This window comes from Pinus tabuliformis, chromosome X (genome assembly GCF_031772625.1).
Source record: "Pinus tabuliformis cultivar Carrire ecotype Pingquan chromosome X, CPIR1, whole genome shotgun sequence".
In the NCBI taxonomy this organism is placed as follows: domain Eukaryota; kingdom Viridiplantae; phylum Streptophyta; class Pinopsida; order Pinales; family Pinaceae; genus Pinus; species Pinus tabuliformis.
The window spans coordinates 1,625,176,016-1,625,200,737 of NC_142308.1; the positions used below are offsets into that span (position 1 = coordinate 1,625,176,016).

At 38.3% G+C, this 24,722-nt stretch overlaps 1 protein-coding gene, 2 non-coding genes and 1 pseudogene across 6 annotated transcripts; all 4 read right to left on the bottom strand.

Moving 5' to 3' along the window:
* Positions 1-1,968: 1,968 nt before the first annotated feature.
* Positions 1,969-24,375, bottom strand: LOC149146264 (large ribosomal subunit protein eL34 pseudogene; annotated as a pseudogene). 3 transcript variants are annotated; one of them, XR_016264235.1, is made up of 2 exons: positions 24,234-24,375; positions 1,969-2,752 (listed from the first exon to the last, which is right to left on the bottom strand). The product of XR_016264235.1 is annotated as a large ribosomal subunit protein eL34 pseudogene, transcript variant X1 (transcript). The 3 variants fall into 3 exon arrangements; XR_016264237.1 differs by lacking the exon at positions 24,234-24,375 and adding an exon at positions 3,616-3,794; XR_016264236.1 differs by lacking the exon at positions 24,234-24,375 and adding an exon at positions 3,343-3,557.
* LOC149146265 (small nucleolar RNA snoR8a) lies at positions 3,147-3,230 on the bottom strand. Its single transcript, XR_016265407.1, has one exon. It is a non-coding gene; the product is annotated as a small nucleolar RNA snoR8a (small nucleolar RNA).
* Positions 22,832-24,371, bottom strand: LOC149146266 (large ribosomal subunit protein eL34). The gene is made up of 2 exons (XM_089447514.1): positions 24,234-24,371; positions 22,832-23,422 (listed from the first exon to the last, which is right to left on the bottom strand). Exon 2 carries the CDS (start codon positions 23,350-23,352, stop codon positions 22,990-22,992), a length of 363 nt encoding a protein of 120 aa, XP_089303640.1. The 5' UTR covers positions 23,353-23,422; positions 24,234-24,371; the 3' UTR covers positions 22,832-22,989.
* Positions 23,792-23,875, bottom strand: LOC149146267 (small nucleolar RNA snoR8a). The gene has a single exon (XR_016265406.1). It is a non-coding gene; the product is annotated as a small nucleolar RNA snoR8a (small nucleolar RNA).
* Positions 24,376-24,722: the final 347 nt, after the last annotated feature.

Below are 24,722 nucleotides of genomic sequence, written 5' to 3' on the forward strand. Positions count from 1 at the left end.
TGACTTGTCATCCACAAAACCCATCAGCTAAAATAAAAAATTAATATCTCACGATAAACAACTCGGATTTGAGTGATTTTCGTTGCTTCTGGTTGCTCTAGGGGTCCTCTATCAACTCAAATCATCACAGCCCAAAACTCCTCATGGATTCACACCCATATGCTTGGGTGCAAATCCCATACTTTGGGTTCCAAGCCCACAAAACCCTTTTGTGGCACTCTAGGGTTTGGAGGAGTACCATCGGCTGGCGAACGAAGGAGTACCATGTTCTAAAAACAATAGGAAATATGCCTGGATGAGGATGCATTTAGGGCAATTGTGTGCAAATTGTCACAGGCAGGGCATCGAAAAAAGGGAACACTTCCAAAAAAATGAGAACTGAATAGGGAGAAGACCAATGAAAATAGCAAGTAGTGGATCAATCACAGGGCAAAAGAAAGTGATAAGATGCGCGCAAGTTGGAAGGTGGCTAACCGGAGATTCCTCTGAAATCCTTCATCCTATGCATTTCGGGCGCAAAAATGCACGAAGGTTAATCTCCCAAACGAACCCTAACTATTATAAAGCGGTGGCCTATTTAATTTTCGGGTCCATAAGAAACGGTAAAAAGTGTGCTAGATTAACAAGATCTCGTCAGAAATCCTTCATCCCTTGGATTTCGGGCAAAAAGATGCACAAGAAATAATTCCCAAATCGGTCCCAAAAAATTAGTAAGTGGTGGCTTATATTATTTTTGGGTCGGTAAGACAAGTTAAAAAGTGGGCTTGTTGGAGCAATTGCATTGGTAATCCCCCATCCTGTCGATTTCAGGCAAAGAAACTGATTGACGGTTAATTCTTCAGTCGGACCCAAACAAGCGAGGTTTAGGCCCGAAATCAATCAAGAATGTTGGATCTTCAAGAGCAAGATCGCACGGTCTTTAAGATTGAATGTTAATCGAAAATTAAGGATATTGCATTGTGTCATAGTTTTGGGTCTTTGGTTCAACAGGCCCGCCCTCAAGGGCACTCTCGGTAGGGCGGATTGCCTTGTCCTCGTTTTCTTTGTAGTCTTGTTGGAAATTCAGTTCCGGATTCTACCATCCGTGGTGGTTTCTGTTGAAATATCACAGAGCCAGTTTGTACTATATGTATTTTATTCAGATTAATGTAAGGTTTTACACTTACTTGATAATAAAAAAATGAATAATTATTAATAGCTACACATCTACGATACTAGGCTAGAGAGCACCCCTCATAACATAAACTTACATCTCTTCAATACTAAAAAAGCACGTCTTAATGAGTAATTATTAATAGTTGCACATCTAAGATATTAAGCTAGAGAGCATCCCTCATAACATAAACTTACATCTCTTCAATACTTGAAAAAAAAAACACCTCTCGAGTGAGTAATTATTATTAGTTGCACATCTACGGAGCTCATTATTCATGGTCAATTAGCTGAATGGAGATTTTTCTGTAAAATTACACACTGGACTAGAGAGCATCTCACATAACATAACCTGACCACACTCCTACCATACTAATCGAGAGCACCCCTCACATAACATAAACTTACATCTCCTAAATACTTGAAGAAGAACACCTCTCGAGGTAACGAGTAATTATTGATAGTTGCACATTTATGGAACTCATTATTGATAGTTAATTAGCTGAATGCAGATTTTTCTGTAAAATTACACACATGCCTCTTTCCCAGGATATCAAAATATAAAAACAATCACAACCTATTTTTCTCACCTCTTTCAATCTCTCTTTAATCATGTGTACAGGGATAAGAAACGGGAGACAGATTGACTTTCAAAAGCTGGAGCAGCAATGACAAGAGACGCATGGAAAAACTATGAAAAAATCAGACAGGCACTTCAGAATATTTCCACAACTCAGACGGGCTCCAAATCTTAATCATGGACTAGTGCATCCCAACTCTTTTTTATTGCGACCAAGTTAAAAGTCTGCACGGGTATGAATATAAAAAAATAATTCAAAATCAGATTGAGTATCGTTTCTATTAAACACAGATTGAAAAGTTTATTCAAAATCTGGTGGCTGTGCAGAACAGACCTTGTAGCAAAAGAAGATAGCTTAGGATTTTTAATAAAAATGAATAAAATCCCCAGTTACAGCCTTCAACCCACCATGAAAGCCGTGAATGAAGCATCAACTAAAACACGACAAATCCATGTTATAAAATGGTAGATTTTTTTTGAACTATTCACGAGGCTGCCCACATGTAGCAGTAGTAGCATTTGACACTGAACTTGGTTTCTAATTCAACGACAAAGCCTTTGTTTGAAGCCTTCGATCACCATCATGACAATAAGGAAAATGAAAACATCTTAACCCTAGCTCCTAGCAGTCTGTTTCTCCTTGGACTTTTGAATCTTCAAAACCTTCTTGACAATCTTCTGCTCTTCCACCAAGAATGCTCTAATAATTCGGTCACGGACAGCTGAACCAGACAAAACACCTCCATAGGCTCTGTTAACTGTTCTCCTGTTCCTGCTAAGTCTCGACCTCTTGTACTCAGCGGGTCTCAGATGGGGAATCCCATGAATTCTCTTGCCGGTAACAGGGCATTTAGGTCCGCTGGCCCTCTTCTTCGCAGTCTGGTAGATTAACCTACCGCCTGGAGTTTTTAAAACCCTAGTCTGGTTAGATTTCGTCGCATAACTGTGGCGCTTGCGGTACGTTAGCCTCTGCACCATCTCTCCCTCTCCCTCTGTGATCTACCCCACAGCTGATCAGGACTGAATCGATCCAGCAACAGAAAAATATTACCAACGAGATGGATGATTTAACAGCAACTAAAATAGTTTATTCAAAAACAAAAATATTTAAAAACCAAAAAAGCAGATGTCAGAGAACTTAGGAGACGATAAAATATAAACCAAATAAAATATCATACCAGTATTCCAATTGACTGTAATACGAAATAAACTTAAACGAAAGTTCAAATGATCCTTTAAACTCGAAAACATTACCAGAGAACCAACCCCAACGATTATTACAAAATACTGAAATAAAATTAAAAACAACAATCACATGACAAAAAAAATGTAAAGAGGAAAAACAGCCGCGCAAAACAGTCTCCCTTTATTTGTATCTAAGCACGAATGCAAAACATGTATAAAGTTAAAGAGTCGGTGCCCATATTCTATGGGCAATTGAAGTCTCTCATGTTTTTGTTCTCAGTACGAGGAATTTCATTATAATCATCGCACCGATCTCTCAGGATTAAATAGACAATAAGAAGCAACTGAAAGCAATCTAGTCCCATTTTACACACAAAACATAAAGGGAATAAACAATATAAACAGATGCATTAAACCCTACCTACCAAAGATTCAAGTAAATGACGAATATAGAGGCGTGCGTAACCCTGGTGGTGCTATCTATATTGAAAAAGCACAGGGCTTTGAAACACCTCATCGCTGTTCGGAGTTCAGACACCACTTTGCCATCAAAGGAGGGCGTCGCGGTTGAAACCGTCACTCCGCCATTCATACACGATCCAATACGACTGTTTAATCACAACTTAAGCATAAAAATGCAATATTACAAAGTACAAGCATAATAATCAGAGAATATATTCGATGGCTGAACTTATTACTCCTGCGCAGATATCGCTCGACGAAAAGACCTTCCCATCGCTGCAGCGCCTTCTGTTAAACAACGCCGTTGCCGAGGCCCATACAGCAATGAATGATACTCATAGTTTGCTATCATACTAAACCCCAACCCTAAAACTCCCAGGCCCTAACCCTAGATCTCGGGTGCGGCGTTAAAGCCTGTAGCCTAAACATGTTTCCTTGATGAGGCCTCTATACCTATTATGAATGATAATCAAGTGGATATCATCCTAAACCCTAACCAATCAATGTTAGTTTGAGTTTGAGTTTTTTTAATTAGGTTTAGTTTAAGTTCGAATTTTTTTATAAGGTTTAGGTGAAATTCATCATTACAAATAATTAATTATAAAATAAAATAGTAAGAAATTGCAGTTGTCTATAAAGCGATTTTTTGAAAGCTTTTCTGGCGGGTTTTTCCGGTCGAAATCTGGCAGGAATTTATTGGAATCCCATGTTTGATAGCTAGTTTCTGCACAATGAAAACGTCCTAGGGGTTTTTCAGGGTGTTGAATCCAAATATGCAGTAAAAAAATCATTTTAATTGCAACAAATCAAGATTTAAATCTCCAAAAAGTCGCATTATAGACAACTTCGCATTATAGACAACTCCGTAAGAAATTAACCTCACATAATGAATTATAAAATAAAATAAAATAGTAAGAAATTAACCTCACGTAATGAATTATAAAATAAAATAAAATAGTAAGAAATTAACATCAGTAAACATAAAAATGTTATCGCAAATTTAGAAAGTTAGAAAGATAAATTATAAGCTAAGTTGTGACATGAAGTCAAGAGTTATGATCTATGAACTTAATCTATGAGGTTCGAATCTGGCTATGAAATTCGATGAACCTTGTAAAATAAACTTTAACCCTAAATCTCTCATGCCACCCTAACCTTAGATCTCAAGTGTGGTGTTAAAACTTGTACTCTAAACATGCTCCGTGACATATGCATTAAACCCTACCTATCAAAGATTCAAGTAAATGATGAATATAGAGGCGTGCGTAACCCTGGTGGTGCTATCTATATTGAAAAAGCACAGGGCTTTGAGACACCTCATCGCTGTTCGGAGTTCAGACACCACTTTGCCATCAAAGGAGGGCATCGCGGTTGAAACCGTCACTCCGCCATTCATACAGGATCCAATACGACTGTTTAATCACAACTTAAGCATAAAAATGCAATATTACAAAGTACAAGCATAATAATCAGAGAATATATTCAATGGATGAACTTATTACTCCTGCGCAGATATCGCTCGACGAAAAGACCTTCCCATCGCTGCAGCGCCTTCAGTTAAACAACGCCGTTGCCGACGCCCATACAACAATGAATGATACTCATAGTTTGCTGTCATACTAAACCCTAACCCTAAAACTCCCATGCCCTAACCCTAGATCTCGGGTGCGTCGTTAAAGCCTGTAGTCTAAACATGTTTCCTTGACGAGGCCTCTACAGCTATTATGAATGATAATCAAGTTGCTATCATCCTAAACCCTAACCAATCAATGTTAATGTTACATGGTTTGAGTGGGGTTCCGCAATGATTAGATTCAGTTTGAGTTTGAGTCGCAATGATTAGATTCAGTTTGGGTTTGAGTCGCAATGATTAGTTGAGTTCGAATTTTTTTAGTTAGGTTTAGTTTAAGCTCGAATTTTTTTAGTTAGGTTTAGTTTAAGCTCGAATTTTTTTTATAAGGTTTAGGTGTTATAAGGTTTAGGTGAAATTCATCATTAGACATAATGAATTGTAAAATAAAATAGTAAGAAATTGTGTAATGAATTATAAAATAAAATAGTAAGAAATCAACATCAGTAAAGATATATTGATATAGGGACGGGAGAGGACTCGATCGCCGGACGGAAGATGGCCACTGTAGCGTGCTTTCTCTACGCTGGGAATGGAGCCGCTGTCTGGGTGAGTGTTGGAGGTGGCGCGGAAGGGAAGGCCATAGGCCCTGGTCTCTGCAGTCTCGGCCACAAGCGCGTGCTGAAGGAGGCCCCGAAACCCCATCGATCAACATGGAAGGGTGCGATTATCCGGTCCATTGCTAGGGAAGACCCCGACGCCACTGCCATAGCAGAAATGATTGAAGGACTGAACGATTTAAAGGTAGATCGGAAGGATAAGACCGGGAAACTGAATGCGGACAGAGATCGGCAGACAATCTCTGTCTCTTGGCACAGAATCTATTTCAGGGGCGGAGAATCGACAGGGTTCGGGTCGATCTATGCAGGCATAGCCTGCTGGCTGTTCTTCAGGCCGCTAACCCCACTGCTGTCCTTTGCATGCAAGAATGAGGGACTGCATGCAGCAGATCCGAACCATCACACAATTGCATGGTTCAAACTCCTCAGATCCAGGCCGGATCTAACAGATTGGAGTAATTTTCAAGACTATACGGCACCCAGTCTTCAGATCGGCGGGAATAGGCACCGAATGATCAGAGGACACGCCTTCCTCGCCATACAAAAGGCAGATCAACCCAATAAGAGGCAAGATCTGGAAGAACGTACACAGCAAGATCATCTGACAACCAGTATAGACACTGTTTCTGGCAGAGCTCAGCCAGAGCGCATACATCAGGTAACCAAAAATAGTTTTCAGATTTTTATCAAAACCCCTGAGAAGAAATCTTTCTTAGTATGGGTAAGTGGAGATAGTTCTGTTTCGCTGCTAAAGCAGCAAATTTGTGCTGACAGGCTATCCAGGCCAGATCCAACACCTAGTCAGTGGTAGGTGGTCTCTCCAGGACCACAGATCCGAACCATCACACAATTGCATGGTTCAAACTCCTCAGATCCAGGGCGGATCTAACAGATTGGAGTAATTTTCAAGACTATACGGCACCCAGTCTTCAGATCGGCAGGAATAGGCACCGAATGATCAGAGGACACGCCTTCCTCGCCATACAAAAGGCAGATCAACCCAATAAGAGGCAAGATCTGGAAGAACGTACACAGCAAGATCATCTGACAACCAGTATAGACACTGTTTCTGGCAGAGCTCAGCCAGAGCGCATACATCAGGTAACCAAAAATAGTTTTCAGATTTTTATCAAAACCCCTGAGAAGAAATCTTTCTTAGTATGGGTAAGTGGAGATAGTTCTGTTTCGCTGCTAAAGCAGCAAATTTGTGCTCTGACTGGCTATCCAGGCCAGATCCAACACCTAGTCAGTGGTAGGTGGTCTCTCCAGGACCACAGAACCCTGGAAAGCTACGAGATCAGCCCAGGAGAAACCATTGTCTTGAATCTCAGGCTGAGAAGAGGGGCACCATCTCAGGGACAGCCAAGCAGTTTAGGAGGGGAAAAGGGGAAATCAGTACCCCAGCCCAAGGGAGCTTCATCATATAAAAACATTCTCCAAGGAAACAGAGAATCAGGCTCCTCCCCAGATCAAGGCGGATACACACCTTGGCCATACATAGTTGAACAACTAGGGCAAACTCCAACCCTTAATTTTGACTCCACAGGGCTGGATGACTATGTTAAGTCATATGAATCGCAGGCCCTCATATGCCGATTCAACAGCTTTTGGCCAACACCAACGAATCTATTCCGCTGGATCTTCAAAAATTGGACCATGGAATGCGAAATACACTTATGCTCTAAAGGGTTTTTCATAGTCAAATTTGCATCCAGGGAAGTCAGAGATATAATTATCAATGCTGGGCCTTGGTTCTGGGGAACGGCAGGGCTGTTTATAACCCCATGGTTTACAGACTTCGACCCAAACAAAATGACAGTCTCCAAAGTGCCGGTATGGGTTCGTCTTTACAACCTCCCCCTACATTTCTGGAGTGAACGAGTCCTGGAAGGAATCGGGAACAGCATCGGGAAATACATCAAAACAGATATGGAAAGGATTGATGAGAGGATTTTCACTTTCGCACGAATCTGTGTGGAAGTGGATTTAAGTAAAGGGTTGCCTGACAACATAAGGCTGATCTATAAACAACAAAACTGGTTGCAAGCACTAGACTATGAAAATACTGCCTTTAGGTGTAGGCTATGCAGACAAACAGGACACCTGCAAAGCACATGTCCAGAAGCCAAAAAAGTAAACAGCAAAAGAAAGCAGAAAGGGAAGCAGAAGAAAGGATGGCTCTTTTCCCCTCCGGTCTCAGAAGATGAAGAATCAGAAGCCGAAGAGGAAGATACTACCGCAGAGACAGCTGAGGTCCCCCAAGAAATGGGGAAACAGAAGGAAACCACAACAGATACCAAGGTTTCACAGCACCACCCAAATCAGGCAGAGAAGACAAATGATGAACAGAACATGGGAGGGATAAAGCGGCACCACCATTCAGACACATCAGATTCAGACAAGGACTCAGGCACGCAGAAAGCAGAAACACAGTTAGTCATAGCCTCGATCGAGCCCACTCAAGGAGGATGGCGCAAGGTCGAAAAGAAAAAAGGAAGGAAAACCTGAAGCGTGAGTTTCACTCATATATGTAATTCAGTTTTGCCTTCACCTCTCTTCCCTCCCTCTTTTTTTTTCTCCTTTTCTCTCTCTTCTTTTCTCATCATTTTTTGCACGTTACTCCAGTAACGTTTAGGGTGCCATGGCACTCGAGCCCATTGGGCAGCGTACGGAAATGCATCATGCATCTGCAATTGTAACTTTTCATCTCTTTTAATAAAAAGTTACAGATTTTTTCCTCGGAAAAAACATCAGTAAACATAAAAAAATGTTATCACAAATTTAGAAAAAATGTTATCATAAATTTAGAAAGTGTAAAGATAAATTACAAGCCTGAGTTGTGACATGAAGTCAACAGTTATGATCTATGAACTTAATCTATCAAGAGTTATGATCTATGAACTTAATCTATGAGGTTCAAATCTAGCTATGAAATTCAATGAACCTTGTAAAATAAACCCTAACCCTAAATCTCTCATGCCACCCTAACCTTAGATCTCAAGTGTGGTGTTAAAACTTGTACTCTAAACATGCTCCGTGACATATTTGGATCCGATAGATCTTAGGAGCGATGTTAAAACGTACTCTAAACATTTCTAATGACATTTCGGTGTAAAGCGTGATTTAAATATGTTAAGATTTGAGTTTCTAATGACATATTTTATATTAAACGTTGAAACGTAATCTAAATATGCCTCAATTTGAATTTTTACTAGCGATTATTTTTTAGATTGTTTTTGCTTATAATTGAGTCAAAATAATAGTTGGAAATATACTCGTCAATTGTTGAGATTTCATAATAGGGTTTAAAAAGAGTTTTTTTCGAACATCAAATATTTTATATGATATGGTTTAAAAAGAGTTTTTTTCAAACATCAAATATTTTATATGCATGCAAAAATGTAATTTAACAATGAAAAATTATTATTTTATTTATATATATATATTTATTGTATTTCAATGTTAATACAAATAAAAAATTAGACTTTTTATAATGTTAACAACTACATAAGCATTGTCATAATCAAGTCCTTTTAGGAATGAATAAAAAGAAATGTCTCGCATCCTAAACCCTATCTGCAATCCGCAAACCTTAGGTGTGGTGCCAACAATGATTAATCCATTAGATACCCTCGCCCATGATTATATTTGATATCCTCACCCATGATTATATTAGGGGATTAGGTTTTCCTAGTTAGATATCAAAACCATAACTATTAGGTTTTCCTAGTTAGATATCAAAACTATAACTATTAGGTTTTCCTGGTTAGATATCAAAACCATAACTATTGCCAAAGTGAGGAAGGGTGAGGAAGGGAAAGCCAATGAGAATAAAGATGGATATGCTTCCCAACAAAGAGGAGAGTGTTTTTTGCGTGGATATTCATCCTCTTTTTTGATCTTTTATTTACATGCAGTCTTTATGTTCCATTAGATACCCTCACCCATAATTATATTAGGCGATTAGGTTTTCATTGTTAGATATCAAGACCATAATTATCATATGCCGATTAGATTTTCCTTGTTAGATATCAAGACCATAACTATCATAAGACCTTAAATACCCTCACCCATGATTATATTAGGCGATTAGGTTTTCATTGTTAGATATCAAGACCATAACTATCATATGCCGATTAGATTTTCCTTGTTAGATATCGAGACCATAACTATCATATGCCAAAGTGAGGGAAGGGAAAGCCAATGAGAATAAAGATGGATTTAGTTATGCCAAATTGAGGGAAGGGAAAGCCAATGAGAATAAAGATGGATATAATTCCAAAAAGAGAGGAGAGAGAGCACTTTTTGTGTGGATATCCATTAGATTTTCCTTGTTAGATATCAAGACCATAACTATCATATGCCAAAGTGAGGGAAGGGAGAGGGAAGGGAAAGCTGATGAGAATAAAGATGGATATGCTTCAAGAATGTCAGACCAGGAGTAACTCCAGTTTGGCAGAAAACTAATACAATTTATTTCATTAGGGAGCTATTATTATATACAAAGAATGTGACTGCTCAGTTAATCTTCTAATGACCGTTCACATTCCAAATTCACCCAATCGCAGAGGATTAGATGTCAACATTCCCCCCCTTAATCTGAAGGGATGTTGGTGAATCCAAGCATCGTTCTGAATCTTTCAAGCTTTTCTCTTCCAAGCGCTTTGGTGAAGATGTCTGCAATTTGCTCATTTGTGGAACAATGACGGAGATGGATTGTTTTGGCCTCAACATGATGTCGGATCAGATGATATTTAGTATTGATGTGCTTTGTACAATCATGGAACTTTGGGTTCTCGACCAACTTTATTGCAGAGGTGTTGTCAATCATGAGTGGAGTTGATTGTACTTGTTTTACCTGCAAATCTTCAAGAATTTTCCTGAGCCACACAATTTCTTTCGTTGCTTCAGCTGCTGCCACGTATTCTGCTTCTGTTGTGAAATCTGCTGGAACTGATTATTTGTGTGATCTCCAAGAGACAGCTCTTGATCCAAGACTCAGCGTATCCTGAAGTAGATACCCCAGTTTCTTTGTCTCCATCGAAGTCTGAATCAGAGTATCCAATCAAGCTGAAGTCGTCCACTTGTGTATACTTGATTCCAAGGTCTTGAGTTCCCTTCAAGTACCTTAGAACTCTTTTTGCAGCAGACCAATGTCCCTCACAAGGCTTTTGCATAAACCTGGAGAGGATTCCAACAGCGAATGAAATGTCTGGTCTGGTAGTAGTGAGGTAGATGAGACTTCCTACAAGATGTTTATACTTTGTTGCATCCTCGAATTCCTTTCCTTCAATAGATGTGAGCTTTAAGTTTTGTTCCATTGGAGTAGAAAGAGGATTGCACTCTGTCATGCTAAATCTATTTAACAAATCTCCAATGTATTTCTTTTGATAAAGAAATATGGATTTTGGATGTTGGGTTACTTCAATGCCAAGATAGTAATGAACATAGCCCAAATCAGTCATTTCAAAACTTTTCCCCAATTCCTTCTTTATGGATGCAATGTAGCTTTCATTATTCCCTGTCACTAAAAGATCATCTACATATACCACAAGATATACAATTGTTTTGCCAACTTTCTTGACAAATAAAGTTGCATCATCAAGATCAAAATGATTGAAGTTGAGTTTCAGAAGATGCCCAATTAGTTTTTCATACCAGGCTCGCAGTGCTTGTTTGAGGCCATACAAGGACTTCACAAGTTTGCATACTTTTTGTTCATGTCCTTTCACAACAAATCCTTCAGGCTGGGACATAAAAACATTTTCCTTTAGATCTCCATTCAAGAAGGCAGTTTTTACATCCATTTGATGGACTTTCCAACCGTTCTGAGCTGCTAGTGCAAAGAGTGTCCAGATGGTGGCCCATTTTGCTGTGGGGGCAAAAGTTTCCTCATAATCGACCCCTTCCTTCTATGCAAATCCATTTGCCACAAACCTAGCTTTGTGCTTGTCAAGTGAGCCGTCAGCTTTGTATTTGTTCTTGTAGACCCACTTGCAGCGAATTGGTTTGGTTCCAAATGGAGGATCAACCAGCGTCCAAGTGCCGTTCTTTATGAAGGCATCATACTCCTTTTGCATCGCTTCTTTCCATTCATCATGAGAAGCAGCTTCTTTGAAGGAAGTTGGTTCAAATCTGTAGACAAGTTCAATTCACAATCATAAGAAACATCCATATCAACAGGTGAATTAGAGTCATCTACATCACCTCCATTTTGTCGGTTTGAATTTCTGGTTCCTGTTTTTCCAATTTCATCAGGATAAACACTTTCAAGTGTCTTTGTCAGCCACTTTGGGGGACCTTTCTGAGATGGTCCAGGCTGCTTTGTTGATTGAGTTGGCACTGAATCAAGATTGAGTCTCTCAATTCTATCAATTACATCACTTAAAGCATCATCCGTTGTTGGAGTTTCATTCGGGGGAGAGTGTTCTTCGGAAGAAGATTCCACATGTTGATCTAGTATGGGAATCCCCCCTTCAAGATGTGGAATCTGATTATCAAATTCTTGAAATGATTTCGTTTTTGCAAATCTATCCAAGCGATCAAGTTACCGCTCAACAACACTGTCAGATTTGGATGATTCAAGAAAAATTACATCTTTAGATACAACAAACTTTTTATTTGCTTCATCATAGAGGTAGTATGCTTTGGAGGTGTTTGAATACCCCAAGAAGATACACTTACGACTTCTAGCACCAAGTTTGTTTCTATGTACCTTTGGTATCAAAGCATAACAAGTGGAACCAAAGATCCTGAGATGTTTTACCGAAGGAACATGTCCATACCACAATTCATAAGGAATCTTGTTTGTTATAGCATTAGATGGACATCTATTCTTTATATATGCAACACATAGAACAGCATCAGCCCAAAACATTATCTTTACATTTTTGAAGAAAAGCATGGATCGTACCATATTCAAGATTGTTCTATTCATTCTTTCAGCTACACCATTATGTTGGGGATTATAAAGCACAGTTGTTTGATGTTTGATCCCATGTTGGTGAAGATAGTTTTCAAATTCATTTGATGTATATTCTTTTCCATTATCAGTGCGAATAGACCCAATATGAGATTGTGCATCATTTTCAATCCATTTATGAAAATTCTCGAATGTTTGAAAAGCATCAGATTTGTTCTTCAATAAATAAACCCAACACATTCTGGTGTAATCATCAATAAATGTCATGATATATTTTATTTCCATTTGCAGAAAGAACAGGCATTGGACCACATAAATCTAAATGAATGAGTTCAAGCTTCCCATGTGCTCTTGAATGTGAATCATGAAAACATTGTTTGCTATGCTTTCCTAGAATGCAAGCATCACATTGCTTATGTTTCCTAGGAATTGTAGGCAAACCAGCAACACCATTTTTCTTCAATAAGCGGACACTGTCATAGTTTAAATGTCCAAATCTAGCATGCCATAATAAACTTGATGGAAGTGTACCTTCTTCATGATGAGAAATATATGAAAAATGTTGTGCATGAGCAGAGGTTCCTTGCAGTTTGAGAAGCCTTTCTTCTTCTATTCCCCCCATGACAAGTGAGTGGTCAAAAGCTTTTCTTACCTCAAGCTTTGTCATCAAACATATGAATGGAGTGACCTTGCTGGTGGATGTGGACCAAGGACAGCAAGTTTCTCTTGAGCTGCGGGAGATATAGAACATGATCCAGAAGAAAGTCTGGAAGACCAAGCAGTTTAAGCCTGATTGTGCCAAGACCTGATGGCTTGATTTTTGACTGATCTGCAAAATATACTGCTCCATCAACATTATCAGTGAAATCTTCAAAAAAATCTTTTCTATGAGTCATATGACAGGTTGCTCCTGAATCAAGCAACCAATCATTTTTCGAAGAAGCAAGTAAAGCATTAAACAAATATTAATTTACTCCAACGTTACATTGTGCTTCAATATAGTGAGCGGATTCAAGTGCTTTACCTTTGTCTGTATCATCAGTTTTACCTTTCTGTTGGTTTCTTTTCTGCTCAATTTTGTCCCATCGTAGCTTGCATGTAGAGGCATCATGTGATCCATTTCTTTTGCAGCGAATGCAATGTAAGTCTGCCTTTTCTCTTTGAGAATGTCCGCCCCCTGCCTCTGAAATATCTTCCTCTTCCTCTTCGTCCACCTCTTCGCTCTTGTAGAATCTTGAACATGATGCTTTTCTTTATGAGCAAGGCACACAGTCTCTTCAGAAGATTCAGGGGTTGTCTTCTTTCCAAAGGCTTTCTCTCTTTCAGCAAACTTTTTCACAAGAGAGTCAAAGGTTATATCGTTAAGATTTCCATTTGCTTGTAAAGACTCAAGATAATTGGAGTAAGTAGGATAGAGTGCCTTGAGAAAAGCAATAAGAGGGATATCCAGCTCAACTTTAGTGGATTTGATATCATGCATTATAGACTTTACTTCAGATGCAAGAGCAAGAAGATCATTATTTTTTAGTTCAAGAGTGAAGAGTTTAATCATGAGCTGAACAACTTCAAGTGCAGAATGTGAGTCATAGAGTTCTTTCAGCTTTTGTAAAGCTTCAAAGGCAGTTGAATATGATGAAATATGTCGACTTACTTCTTCATTTACAGATGTTGCGATTAATGCATAGGCTTTGTTGTTCTTGTTTTCCCAAATGACGAGCTCTTTGTCTGATGTAGGCTGTACTGGGTCATTGTCTCCTTCTCCGACACACTCCTTTCCACAACTCATTGAAGATGAGGGTGTGTTTTATCATCCAGGACCATTCAGGATAGTTCTCCTTGCCAGTGAGAACTATTCCTACCATAGAGATGATTGAATGCATTCTGGAAAAAAAATACTTCTGCTGATATACAGTGAAATTGTACTCAAAAAGACAAAAAGATTTCAAATACTTTTATGCACTATGTTTCTTCAAATCCCTCCAATGTTTATAAAACGATCCTCATATAATACATCCAACATATTCCATGCATTCAAATATCTACAAACTCAATTCATAACGCATTCAAATGAAAACCATAATATATATATGCTGGTCAATGTATATCTTTCTACGCATAGACCCACAGCGCACATATAACCACAGCGTACAGCTTTAATATATATAAGCCACAACGCACATATAAACCACAGCTTTAATATATATAAGCCACAGCACACATAAACCACAGCTTTAATATATATAAGCCACAGCGCACATATAAACCACAGCTTTAATATATATAAGCCACAACGAACATATAAACCACAATAACATTTATTGCTTTTACACGCATTAATTCTGATGGCAGGCCTGCTACCGATACCTAGTCACTGTTTACCACGAGCCATTTCAAAAAGGAGCACCGCACCACTATCTCAGATAAAAAAAAAAAAAAAACAGAGCACCGCACCACCACAAGCCATCTCAAATTCCCTGGGGCCAAGGCATTGTTTCACATCGCCCGGAGGTCATATTTGGTAACTTCTTTATGCGGGTCCCCGGGATTCGATCCTGAGACACCCACTACACCAAAACCCACAGGTTAAGGACGCCTATTTCATGGTTAATGGACTGTGCGTTAAGGCGTTGGTTCGAATCGTAGACTCGGTAGATTGGAAAAAGAAAATGAGCTTTAGAATTACAAGCGCAGTCACATACAAGCGCAGTAACATAGAATTACAAGCACAGTGTTAAACATATATCGACAGGTGAATTAGAGTGTTAAAGATATGGAGACCGAAAGAAGGCGAGGGGATAGACTACCAGCGTCAGCGTATTTTGGACTCGGCTTCTGGAACTTCCGTAGAACTCGACCGGGCGGCACCACCACTTAGAACGAGCTCTCGGTTCTGTGTGACCACAGTAGTCATCGTGCCATTAAGGGCTGTTACCAAATTCACCATTAATCTCTGCGCTATGATAGTCCTGAACCTCGAAACCGCTCAACAGAGAATCAGCCAATATTATGCGAAAGTGTTAATGCAAACGTTCAACGGTGGCCTATACTGATGGACAAAAGGGTATAATGAAAAGAGCAGCGTTCAATAGTGATGCTACTGACGGACAGGCGGGGGCAGCGCATTATGGACAGAAACGTTTATGCACATACCATGTCAGGCCAGCGCAGATGTGGCAGACACGCAGGTATGGCAGAACGCAGGTATGGAGTTACAAAGACGTAAAGACTAAACAGGGAGCTGGCTCTGATACCATGTCAGACCAGGAGTAACTCCAGTTTGGCAGAAAACTGATACAATTTATTTCATTAGGTAGCTATTGTTATATACAAAGAATGTGACTGCTCAGTTCATCTTCTGATAACTGTTCACATTCCAAATTCACCCAATCGCAGAGGATTAGGTGTCAACAAAGAAAGAGAGCGTGATTTTTGTGTGGATATCCATCCTCTCTTTCATGATCTTTTATATATGCCAAAGTGAGTGAAGGGAAATATATCAAAGTGAGGGAAGGGAAAGCCGATGAGAATAAAGATGGATATGCTTCCAAAAAAAGAGGAGAGTGTTTTTTGTGTGGATATTCATCCTCTTTTATGATCTTTTATTTACATGCACTCTTTAAGGTCCATATATTATATGGACATCGCCTTCCTATGACCATCTTAAGTTTCATTCGAAACTCATGATATTTGTTGAAAACACAATGAAATTCATCCACAGTTATTTTCTTCTTTTACATCTAGCTATTTACACAACTTAATAAAAATTGTGCAATTAAAATTTCTAATTACTTTATAAATTATAATTGTGCCATTAAAATTTCTAATTATTTCTTAAATTAGAAATTATAAATGTTTTATGAGCCAAGATTAAGATGAGATGATGTGTAGTTGTTACCACGGTTGAAATTTATAAATTGTTGTCTAAAAAGACAGTCTATTTAGATATGGTTTAATTTAAACACAAGTTAAATTGTGGGGTAGAGTTGTGAATTCTCCACAATCTGAGTGCCTGAGGTTTTTTCAAGGTGCTAAATCTATACATACAAATCAAAAATGCATTTTAAACAACAAAAGATCATAATTTGACAAAAAATGTTTGTTTATATTTCAAGCAAAAACTCAAAAATGTATTATAGTGGACAATGTGTTTAAAATTACTCAAAAATGTATTATAGTGGACAATGTGTTTAAAATTACTCAAAAATGTATTATAGTGGACAATGTGTTTAAAATCCTAATTTTTAAATGAACAATTATCGCAAAGGTTTAAGCATGATGGAGTGGTTTTGGCCAAGTTGAACAATGTTTTAAGAATTTCTCCGATACTTAATATAGAACTCATGGAGGTCAAAAAATCTCTTTGATCAAAGATTTTTGTTTGGCCTTGTAAACTTATCATTTTTGCAATAGTAAGATTACAAGTCAAGATTGAAACTGGGACTAGATCTGTGCAATATGGTGGAGGAATCTGGGAAATCCGGAAATATCTATACATCTATTAATGCAACATATATAGCTTTGATTACAAAATATCCTAAGTCAAAGTCCTTTTTTGAATTTAGGCCCATTTCTTTATGCAATTTGGTGTACAAACTTATCACTAAGATTATATCAAACTGGATCAAAAGTTTCTGGCTGAGAAGTTATCCCCTAACCAATTTGGCTTCCTTGCTGACAGACAAATCCATGAGGTTGTAGGCAGATCCATGAAGCTGTAGGCATTGCTCAAGAAGCCTTGCAGTACCCAAAAATCAAGAACTAGAGAGCTTTGGTGCTCACAATGGGACCTAAACAAAGCATTTGATAAGGTCAATTGGACCTATCTAAGGCTTGTCCTCCTACAAATAGGATTAGGCCTGGAATCACTAACTGGATCATGGGTTGTGTTACTTCAAAAAAAATTATTGTCTTAATAAATGGCTCTCCCTCAATAAAGTTCACTGGCTTGTGGGGACTAAGACAGGGATGCCCGCTATCACCACTTTTGTTCCTCCTCATGATGAAAGGTTTGATTCGCTTACTATTGCAAGAGAAACAAAAGGGTAACATAAGATGAATAAAAATTGCCAAAAATCTGCACATCACCCACCTTCCGTTTGTGAATGATGTTTTGCTCCTCGGTCTTAGTACAGTAGCAAAATGGCAATCCTTCCACAAGTGTATTTTTCTCTTTTGCAATGCGACAAAGATGGAGATTAACCTAACAAAATCTGGAAACTGGCATTAAGTACCTAATGACCGTCACAAAGAAGACTAGATTTGGATGATCAAAAGAGTTGAACAGAGAATAAACCTTTGATGTTACAACTAGTTATCACTAGAAGGCAAAATGATCCTAGGTAAATTTGTCTTGGAAAACATCCCTGTTTATTGGATGTCCTTAGCAGAACTTCCGGAAGCTACCCGAGACATGATTAAAAAGTTTATTGTCAATTTCCTTTGGGCTGGTAAGAGCAACAAAGGTGGTTTCCATCTTGCTAGCTGGTCCATCTTTTCTACTCCCAAAAATCTAGGAGGATGTGGTTTTAAAAACCTATCTAGGTTTGCAAAAGCATTGGCAATGAAAAACCAAAGGAGGTTTCCATCTTGCTAGCTGGTCCATCCTTTCTACTCCCAAAAATCTAAGAGGTTGTGGTTTTAAAAACTATCTAGGTTTGCAAAAGCATTGACAATGAAAAACTTGTGGAGAAGCTTGTTCAAAAAGGGTATTTGGAGTCTAGCTTTCAAGGAGAAATATGTAAGCAAACAAAATGTGGTTCATTGTATTAGAAGACAAGCCTTTAACCCTCCCAAAAGAGGCTCTATGGTCTGGAAAGCCCTCATGTCCTCCTTTCCCCTCTTCAATTAGGTAGCTTGGAAAGTTGGAGATGAGAAGCAAGTCATCCTTGGCAAGGACCCCTTCATTGCAGGGGACAGTCTACAAATTACCCGCAAAATTAAAACAATCCTTAGCAACTAAAGAACTCCTCTATCTAGGAGGATGTGATCTTAAAAACCTATCTATGTTTGCAAAAGCATTGGCAATGAAAAACCAAAGGAGGTTTCCATCTTGCTAGCCGATCCATCCTTTCTACTCCCAAAAATTTAAGAGGATATGGTTTAAAAACCTATCTAGGTTTGCAAAAGCATTGGGGCAATGAAAAACCTGTGGAGAAGCCTGTTCAAAGAGAGTATTAGAAGTCTGGCTTTTAAGGAGAAATATGCAAGTAAACAAAATGTGGTACATTGTATCAGAAGACAAGCCTTTAACCCTCCCAAAATAGGTTCTATGGTCTGGAAAGCCCTCATGTGGCTGATTGTATTAGAAGACAAGTCAATGACCCTCCCAAAAGAGGGAAAAGAGGCTCTATGGTCTGGAAAGACCTCATGTTTCCTTTCCCCTCTTCAATTAGGTAGCTTGGAAAGTTGGAGATGGGAAGCAAGTCATCCTTGACAAGGACCCCTTCATTGCAGGGGCCAGAGTCTACCAATTACCCGCAAAATTAAAACAATCCTTAGCAACTAAAGAACAACTCTATCCACATGACATTAACCAATAAACAAACAAACAAAAAGAGATCTCCCCACAATCCTCTCAAAATTATTGGATGTCCTCAGCAGATTTAGATTTAACTGGCTCTTTAGCCAAAGAATGGGACCTCTTCATCAAAGAGATCAATCTCAATGGAATGACATTATACAATTACAGGGACTCTCTGGTTTGGAGGTTGGGTTTCTCAGTGGGATTTCTCAGCTGGGAAGATCACAGCCAGATCAGCCTATGAAGAGATAGCTCACTCTCAAATCATATCAGTTGACAAATGGTTTACAAAAGCAACTGGAAATGGCATATCCCGAACAAATTAAAATGCTTTACATGGCTGGTCCTCCATAACAAAATACTGTCCCGGGAAAAACTACAAAAAAGAGGTTTTCAGGACCCTAGCAGTTGTGGCCTTCACAAACAACAGGATGAGGCTTCTGACCACCTTTTGATAAATTGTTCAGTTGCCCAAAAAATTCTATTCATCAAAGAAGATTTGAAGCGGTCCTGTTTTACAGAAACACTTTACATATCAGCAAAGAAATTTAATCATCTTTATACTCAGCCTATCTTTGTTGCCTAAGGAATTTGGCTGTTAAGAAATAAGGCTATCTTCAGAGATGATTGGCCATGTATTCTGCTTCAAGTTTCAAAGATCATCACACATTTCAAGGAATACCTTCCTCTCTAGAAAAGAAATTTTCGAAGGAGCTCACTATCCTTCCATTCAACAGGACATTACACTGGGCTTCTTCGATGGAGCCGCTCAAGAGAAGGTTTGTGGAGGAGCGGGTTTGATTAGATGGACTGATAATAGATCAATCTAATTCAAAATTGGTCTCGGCACTGAAGCAAATACCAAAGCAGAATTAATCGTTGTTTGGGCAGTCATGATAACAGCCAAATTAAAAAACATAGAGGATATTTGGGCACTCATGATAACAGCCAAATTAAAAAACATAGATCATATCCTCGTTCTTGGTAACTCTTTAGTCTCGGCACTGAAGCAAATACCAAAGCAGAATTAATCGTTGTTTGGTAACTCATGATAACAGCCAAATTAAAAAACAGATCGTATCCTCATTCTAGGTAACTCAAAATGTGTTATCGACTAGCTGGGAGGAGAGGCCCACATTGAGGATTAAAAAACAGATCGTATCCTCATTCTAGGTAACCAAAATGTGTTATCGACTAGCTGGGAGGAGAGGCCCACATTGAGGTTTTAAATCTAGAAGAGTTTTGTATTAAATCTAGCAGTGCGAAAACACACAATTGAAGATCTAAAATCTCATTTTCAAGACATCAGATTCCAGCACTTATTCAGAGTATACAACTTCGTAGAGCAAATAGTATCTCTAAAAGAGCACTTATTCAGAGAATACAACCTCGTACAGCAAATAGTATCTCTAAAAGAGCTCTAAAGTTGGAACCGGGCACAGTTATATATGAAGACTGGATAGGTAACTAAATTCAAGACACGCACTCTATTCCCATAACAAAAATGAGCTAACTCTCAGTGCCCTGGTATTGGGCCAAAGCGGAAAATTCAGCAATTCAGAAGCGAGGCCTGTAAAGACTGGATAGGTAACCAAATTCAAGACACTCACTCTATTCCCATAACAAAAATGAGCTAACTCTCAGTGCCCTGGCATTGGGCCAAAGTGGAAAATTCAGAAATTCAGAAGCAAAGCCTACATGCCATCTTTGGATCAAGCCTAATCCTGAACTGTCAAAATAATTCTCAATATCAAACAAAAGCCTACAGGCCATCTTTGGATCAGCCTAATCCTGAACAGTCAAAATAATTCTCAATATCAACAGTCTGGCTGTTTTTAGCAGAATTTTCATATCAAGAGTCTGGCCGTTTTTAGCAGATTTTTCAAATCCTGAACAGTCCAAATAATTCTCAATATCAATAGTCTGTCTGGTTTTAGCAGAATTTTCATATCTTGTTCCCGTCAACTCAAATACCAAAGTCCTGTTGAATTCAGTGTGTCAAGGGTCTATTTCTTTTAACAGATTTTCTTGTTGTTTCAGTCAACTCAAATACCAAAGTCCTGTTGAATTCAGTGTCAATGGTCTATTTGTTATAACAAATTTTGTTTTCCTGTAGTATCAGTCCACTCAATTTTTCTCTTGCTCCAGATACTTTTCAGACCTGTGGATGAATATTTTTGTAAAATTTCGAGGCTACCGAATTGATCAGCCTTAAACTGAAATGTTCAACCTTGAGCTACAGCACAATCAAAAATTCAAACAATTTATGCAATCCGAAATGATCAGCCTTAAACTGAAATGTTCAACCGTGCACAATCAAAAATTCAAACAATTTATGCAATTTATGTATCTGCATATTTGTATTTTTTTACTTTCTTTATTTCAAAGAAATAAAGAAAAAGTAAGATTTTAAAATGAAGAAAAAAAAAAGGTCAAGATTGAGAATCCATGATTCCAATGCTTAATATCACGGTTAGTTTATAAATCTCAAGTTTTACAATTAAACTACGACTATAGGAATCATGAGTTAAGGGTCAAGTGTGCAAGGATGCCTACTTCTAACATTTTTTCATTAAATATAACCTCTCATCATCATACTACTTTCTCGATCGAATCATATAACCAACATGTCTTTGAATCTTCAAAATATTCAACCATGATACAAACGATTCTTTGAACCTAGTTTCTTTCACTTGTCATTAGATATTTGTGCCCGTTCAACCTTAGGAAAGGTCCTCATAAGTACAATGGAAGGTTTCTTGCCAAACCACTTTCCATTAGGGATCATATCCTACACAATTTTTGTTGGAACTTTATCTAGTATTTGTTGGAACTTTATTTAGTATATAGTTTTAGTAGGCTATTGCTTCCCCTAAAAAGACATATATCATTTACCATCGTTTGAAGTAGACATCTAACCATCTTAATTATGGTTATGTTCCTCTTTATTCCAACTCCATTTTATTGAGGTATATTATACTGCTGTTTGTTATGAGATGTGATTTAGAGCCACATAAACTTCAAAGACACCACTCATATATCCTCCTCCATCATGAAACCTCAAATGTTTTCTATGACTTTCCTACATTGTTTAAGTGGATGTCTAAAATTTCTTTCAATTTTTCAAAAACAATATCTTAGTACTTCAAGTAATGTATCCAAATATGTCTGGATAATCATCAATAAACGTGAAAACATACCTTACACCAGTTAGTGGTGGATTAGTCAATGCAAAAATATGTGTACAATCTCCAAGCCTCGGCTCTCCCTTCAAGCCCCAATGATGCTTTTAACTTCAAGGTGTAAGCTTGGGGAGACCATGGATCATAGTTTGTTGGTTAAGATAAGATGCTTTAGTATTTAATGCCCTACTTTTGCTATTAGTGTTAGCCACCAATGCAAATGGACGTGTAATACGTACCTTTATGTCCTTTAATTCACAAGACTTGTATACTATATTTTTAAGAACCATAATCCCTCCAACAATGACATCAAAGTTACTATTAATGTCATTCACAAGAAACCTATCAGGGGTAAATTCCACCTTCTTCCCTAATTATGCGAGTCAAGGCACCGACTAAAGAGTAGCTTTGAGTTAAAAATCACGTGGCTGATACACTACAAGGGGAACTTACATACTATGAATCAGATTTAACTGTTTATTCAAAATCACGTGGCTGTGCAGAACAGATTTTGATTTTGTATGATGAGAAGATAGCATAAGTTTCTAATATAAAAAGAATAAAACCTCCGGTTACAACCTTCAATCGCCACCATGAAAGCCGTGAATGAGCATCAACTAAAATATGGCAAATCCGTGTTAAAGAAAATGGCAGATTTTATTAAATTATCCACGAGGCTGCCCACATGTATCAGTAGCATTTCATACTGAACTTCATTTTTAATTCAATGAAAAAACATTTGTTTGCAACCTTATATCACCCTGATGACAATGAGGAAAATGAACACATCTTAACCCTAGCTCCTAGCACTCTGTTTCTCCTTGGACTTTTGCATCTTCAAAACCTTCTTGACAATCTTCTGCTCTTCGACCAAAAATGCTCTAATAATTCGGTCACGTACAGCTGAACCAGATAAAACGCCTCCATAGGCTCTGTTAACTGTTCTCCGGTTCCTGCTAAGCCTCGACCTCTTGTACTCAGCAGGTCTCAGATGGGGAATCCCATGAATTCTCTTGCCGGTAACAGGGCATTTAGGTCCGCTGGCCCTCTTCTTCGCAGTCTGGTAGATTAACTTACCACCTGGAGTTTTTAAGACTCTAGTCTGGTTCGATTTCGTCGCATAACTGTGGCGCTTGCGGTACGTTAGCCTCTGCACCATCTCTCCCTCTTAAATGGTACCCAGAGCTTGGAAAGCTCGTTATGTGATCTAACCCACAGCTGACTAGGGACTGAATCGATCCAGCAACAGAACAATTATTACGAACGAGATGGATGATTTAAAAGCAGCTAAAGTAGTTTACCCAAAACAAGAATATTAAAAAACCAAAAAGGTAGATGTCAAAGAGAACTAAGTAGATGACTACATATAAACAACTGAATGAAATACCATACCAGTATTCCAATTGACTTAACGAAAGTTCAAATGATCCCTTAAATTTTCTATTTTTAATCTCAAAAACATTACAAGAAACCTAACCCCAACAATTATTTCAAAATACCGAAATAAAATTAAAAGCAACAATCAAAACAATCTAGCTTATGTGTATCTAAGACCGAGATTTGGAAATGCAAAACATATAAGTGTAAATTTAAAGAGTCGGTGCTCATATTCTATGGGTGATTGAAGTCTGTCATGCTTTTGCTCTCAGTACGAGGAATTTCATTATAATCATCGCACCGATCTCTGAGGGCTAAATATACAATAAGAGGCAACTTAAAATAACCTAATCCCATTTTACACACAAAACATAAAGGGAATAAACAATATAAACATATGCATTAACCCTTACAAAGATTCAAGTAAACGATGAATGTAGAGGCGTGCGTAACCCTGATGCTATCTATATTAAAAAAGCACAGGGCTTTTAGACACCTCGTCGTTGTTCGGAGTTCAGACACCGCTCTGCCATTAAAAGAGGGCGTCGCGGTTGAAACTGACACTCCGTCATTCGTACAGGATCCGATACGACTGTTTAATCACTACTTGGGCATAAAAACGCAAAATCATAAAGGTATAAGCATGTAACAATCAGGGAATACCTTCAATGGCTGAACTTATTACTCCTGCGCAAATATCACTCGACGAAAATACCTTCCCATCCCCGCAGCTCGTTCTGTGAATCAACGCCATTGCCGAGGCCTATATAGATACGAATGATACTCATACTTGCTCATCCTAAACCCTAACCCTGAAACTCCCATGCCCTAACCCTAGATCTCGGGTGCGGTGTTAAAGCGTACCCTAGACATGCTCCAGTTTGAACCTTCCTAATGACATTATGGTGTTAAAGCGTTATTTAAATATGTTATGATTTTGAGTTTCCAAAGACATGCTTTAAACTAAAGCGTAATCTAATTATGCCTCAATTTGAATTTTTTGGTATTAGTTAATTTTATTTTATTTTTAAATTCCCCTCGAATCTGGTCAAAAGAATGGTTGGAATTACAGTCATCAATGGTTGAGATTGCACAATAGGTATAAAAGGAGTTTTTCATAACCGCGAATACATTTTTGTATCAAAAGTAATT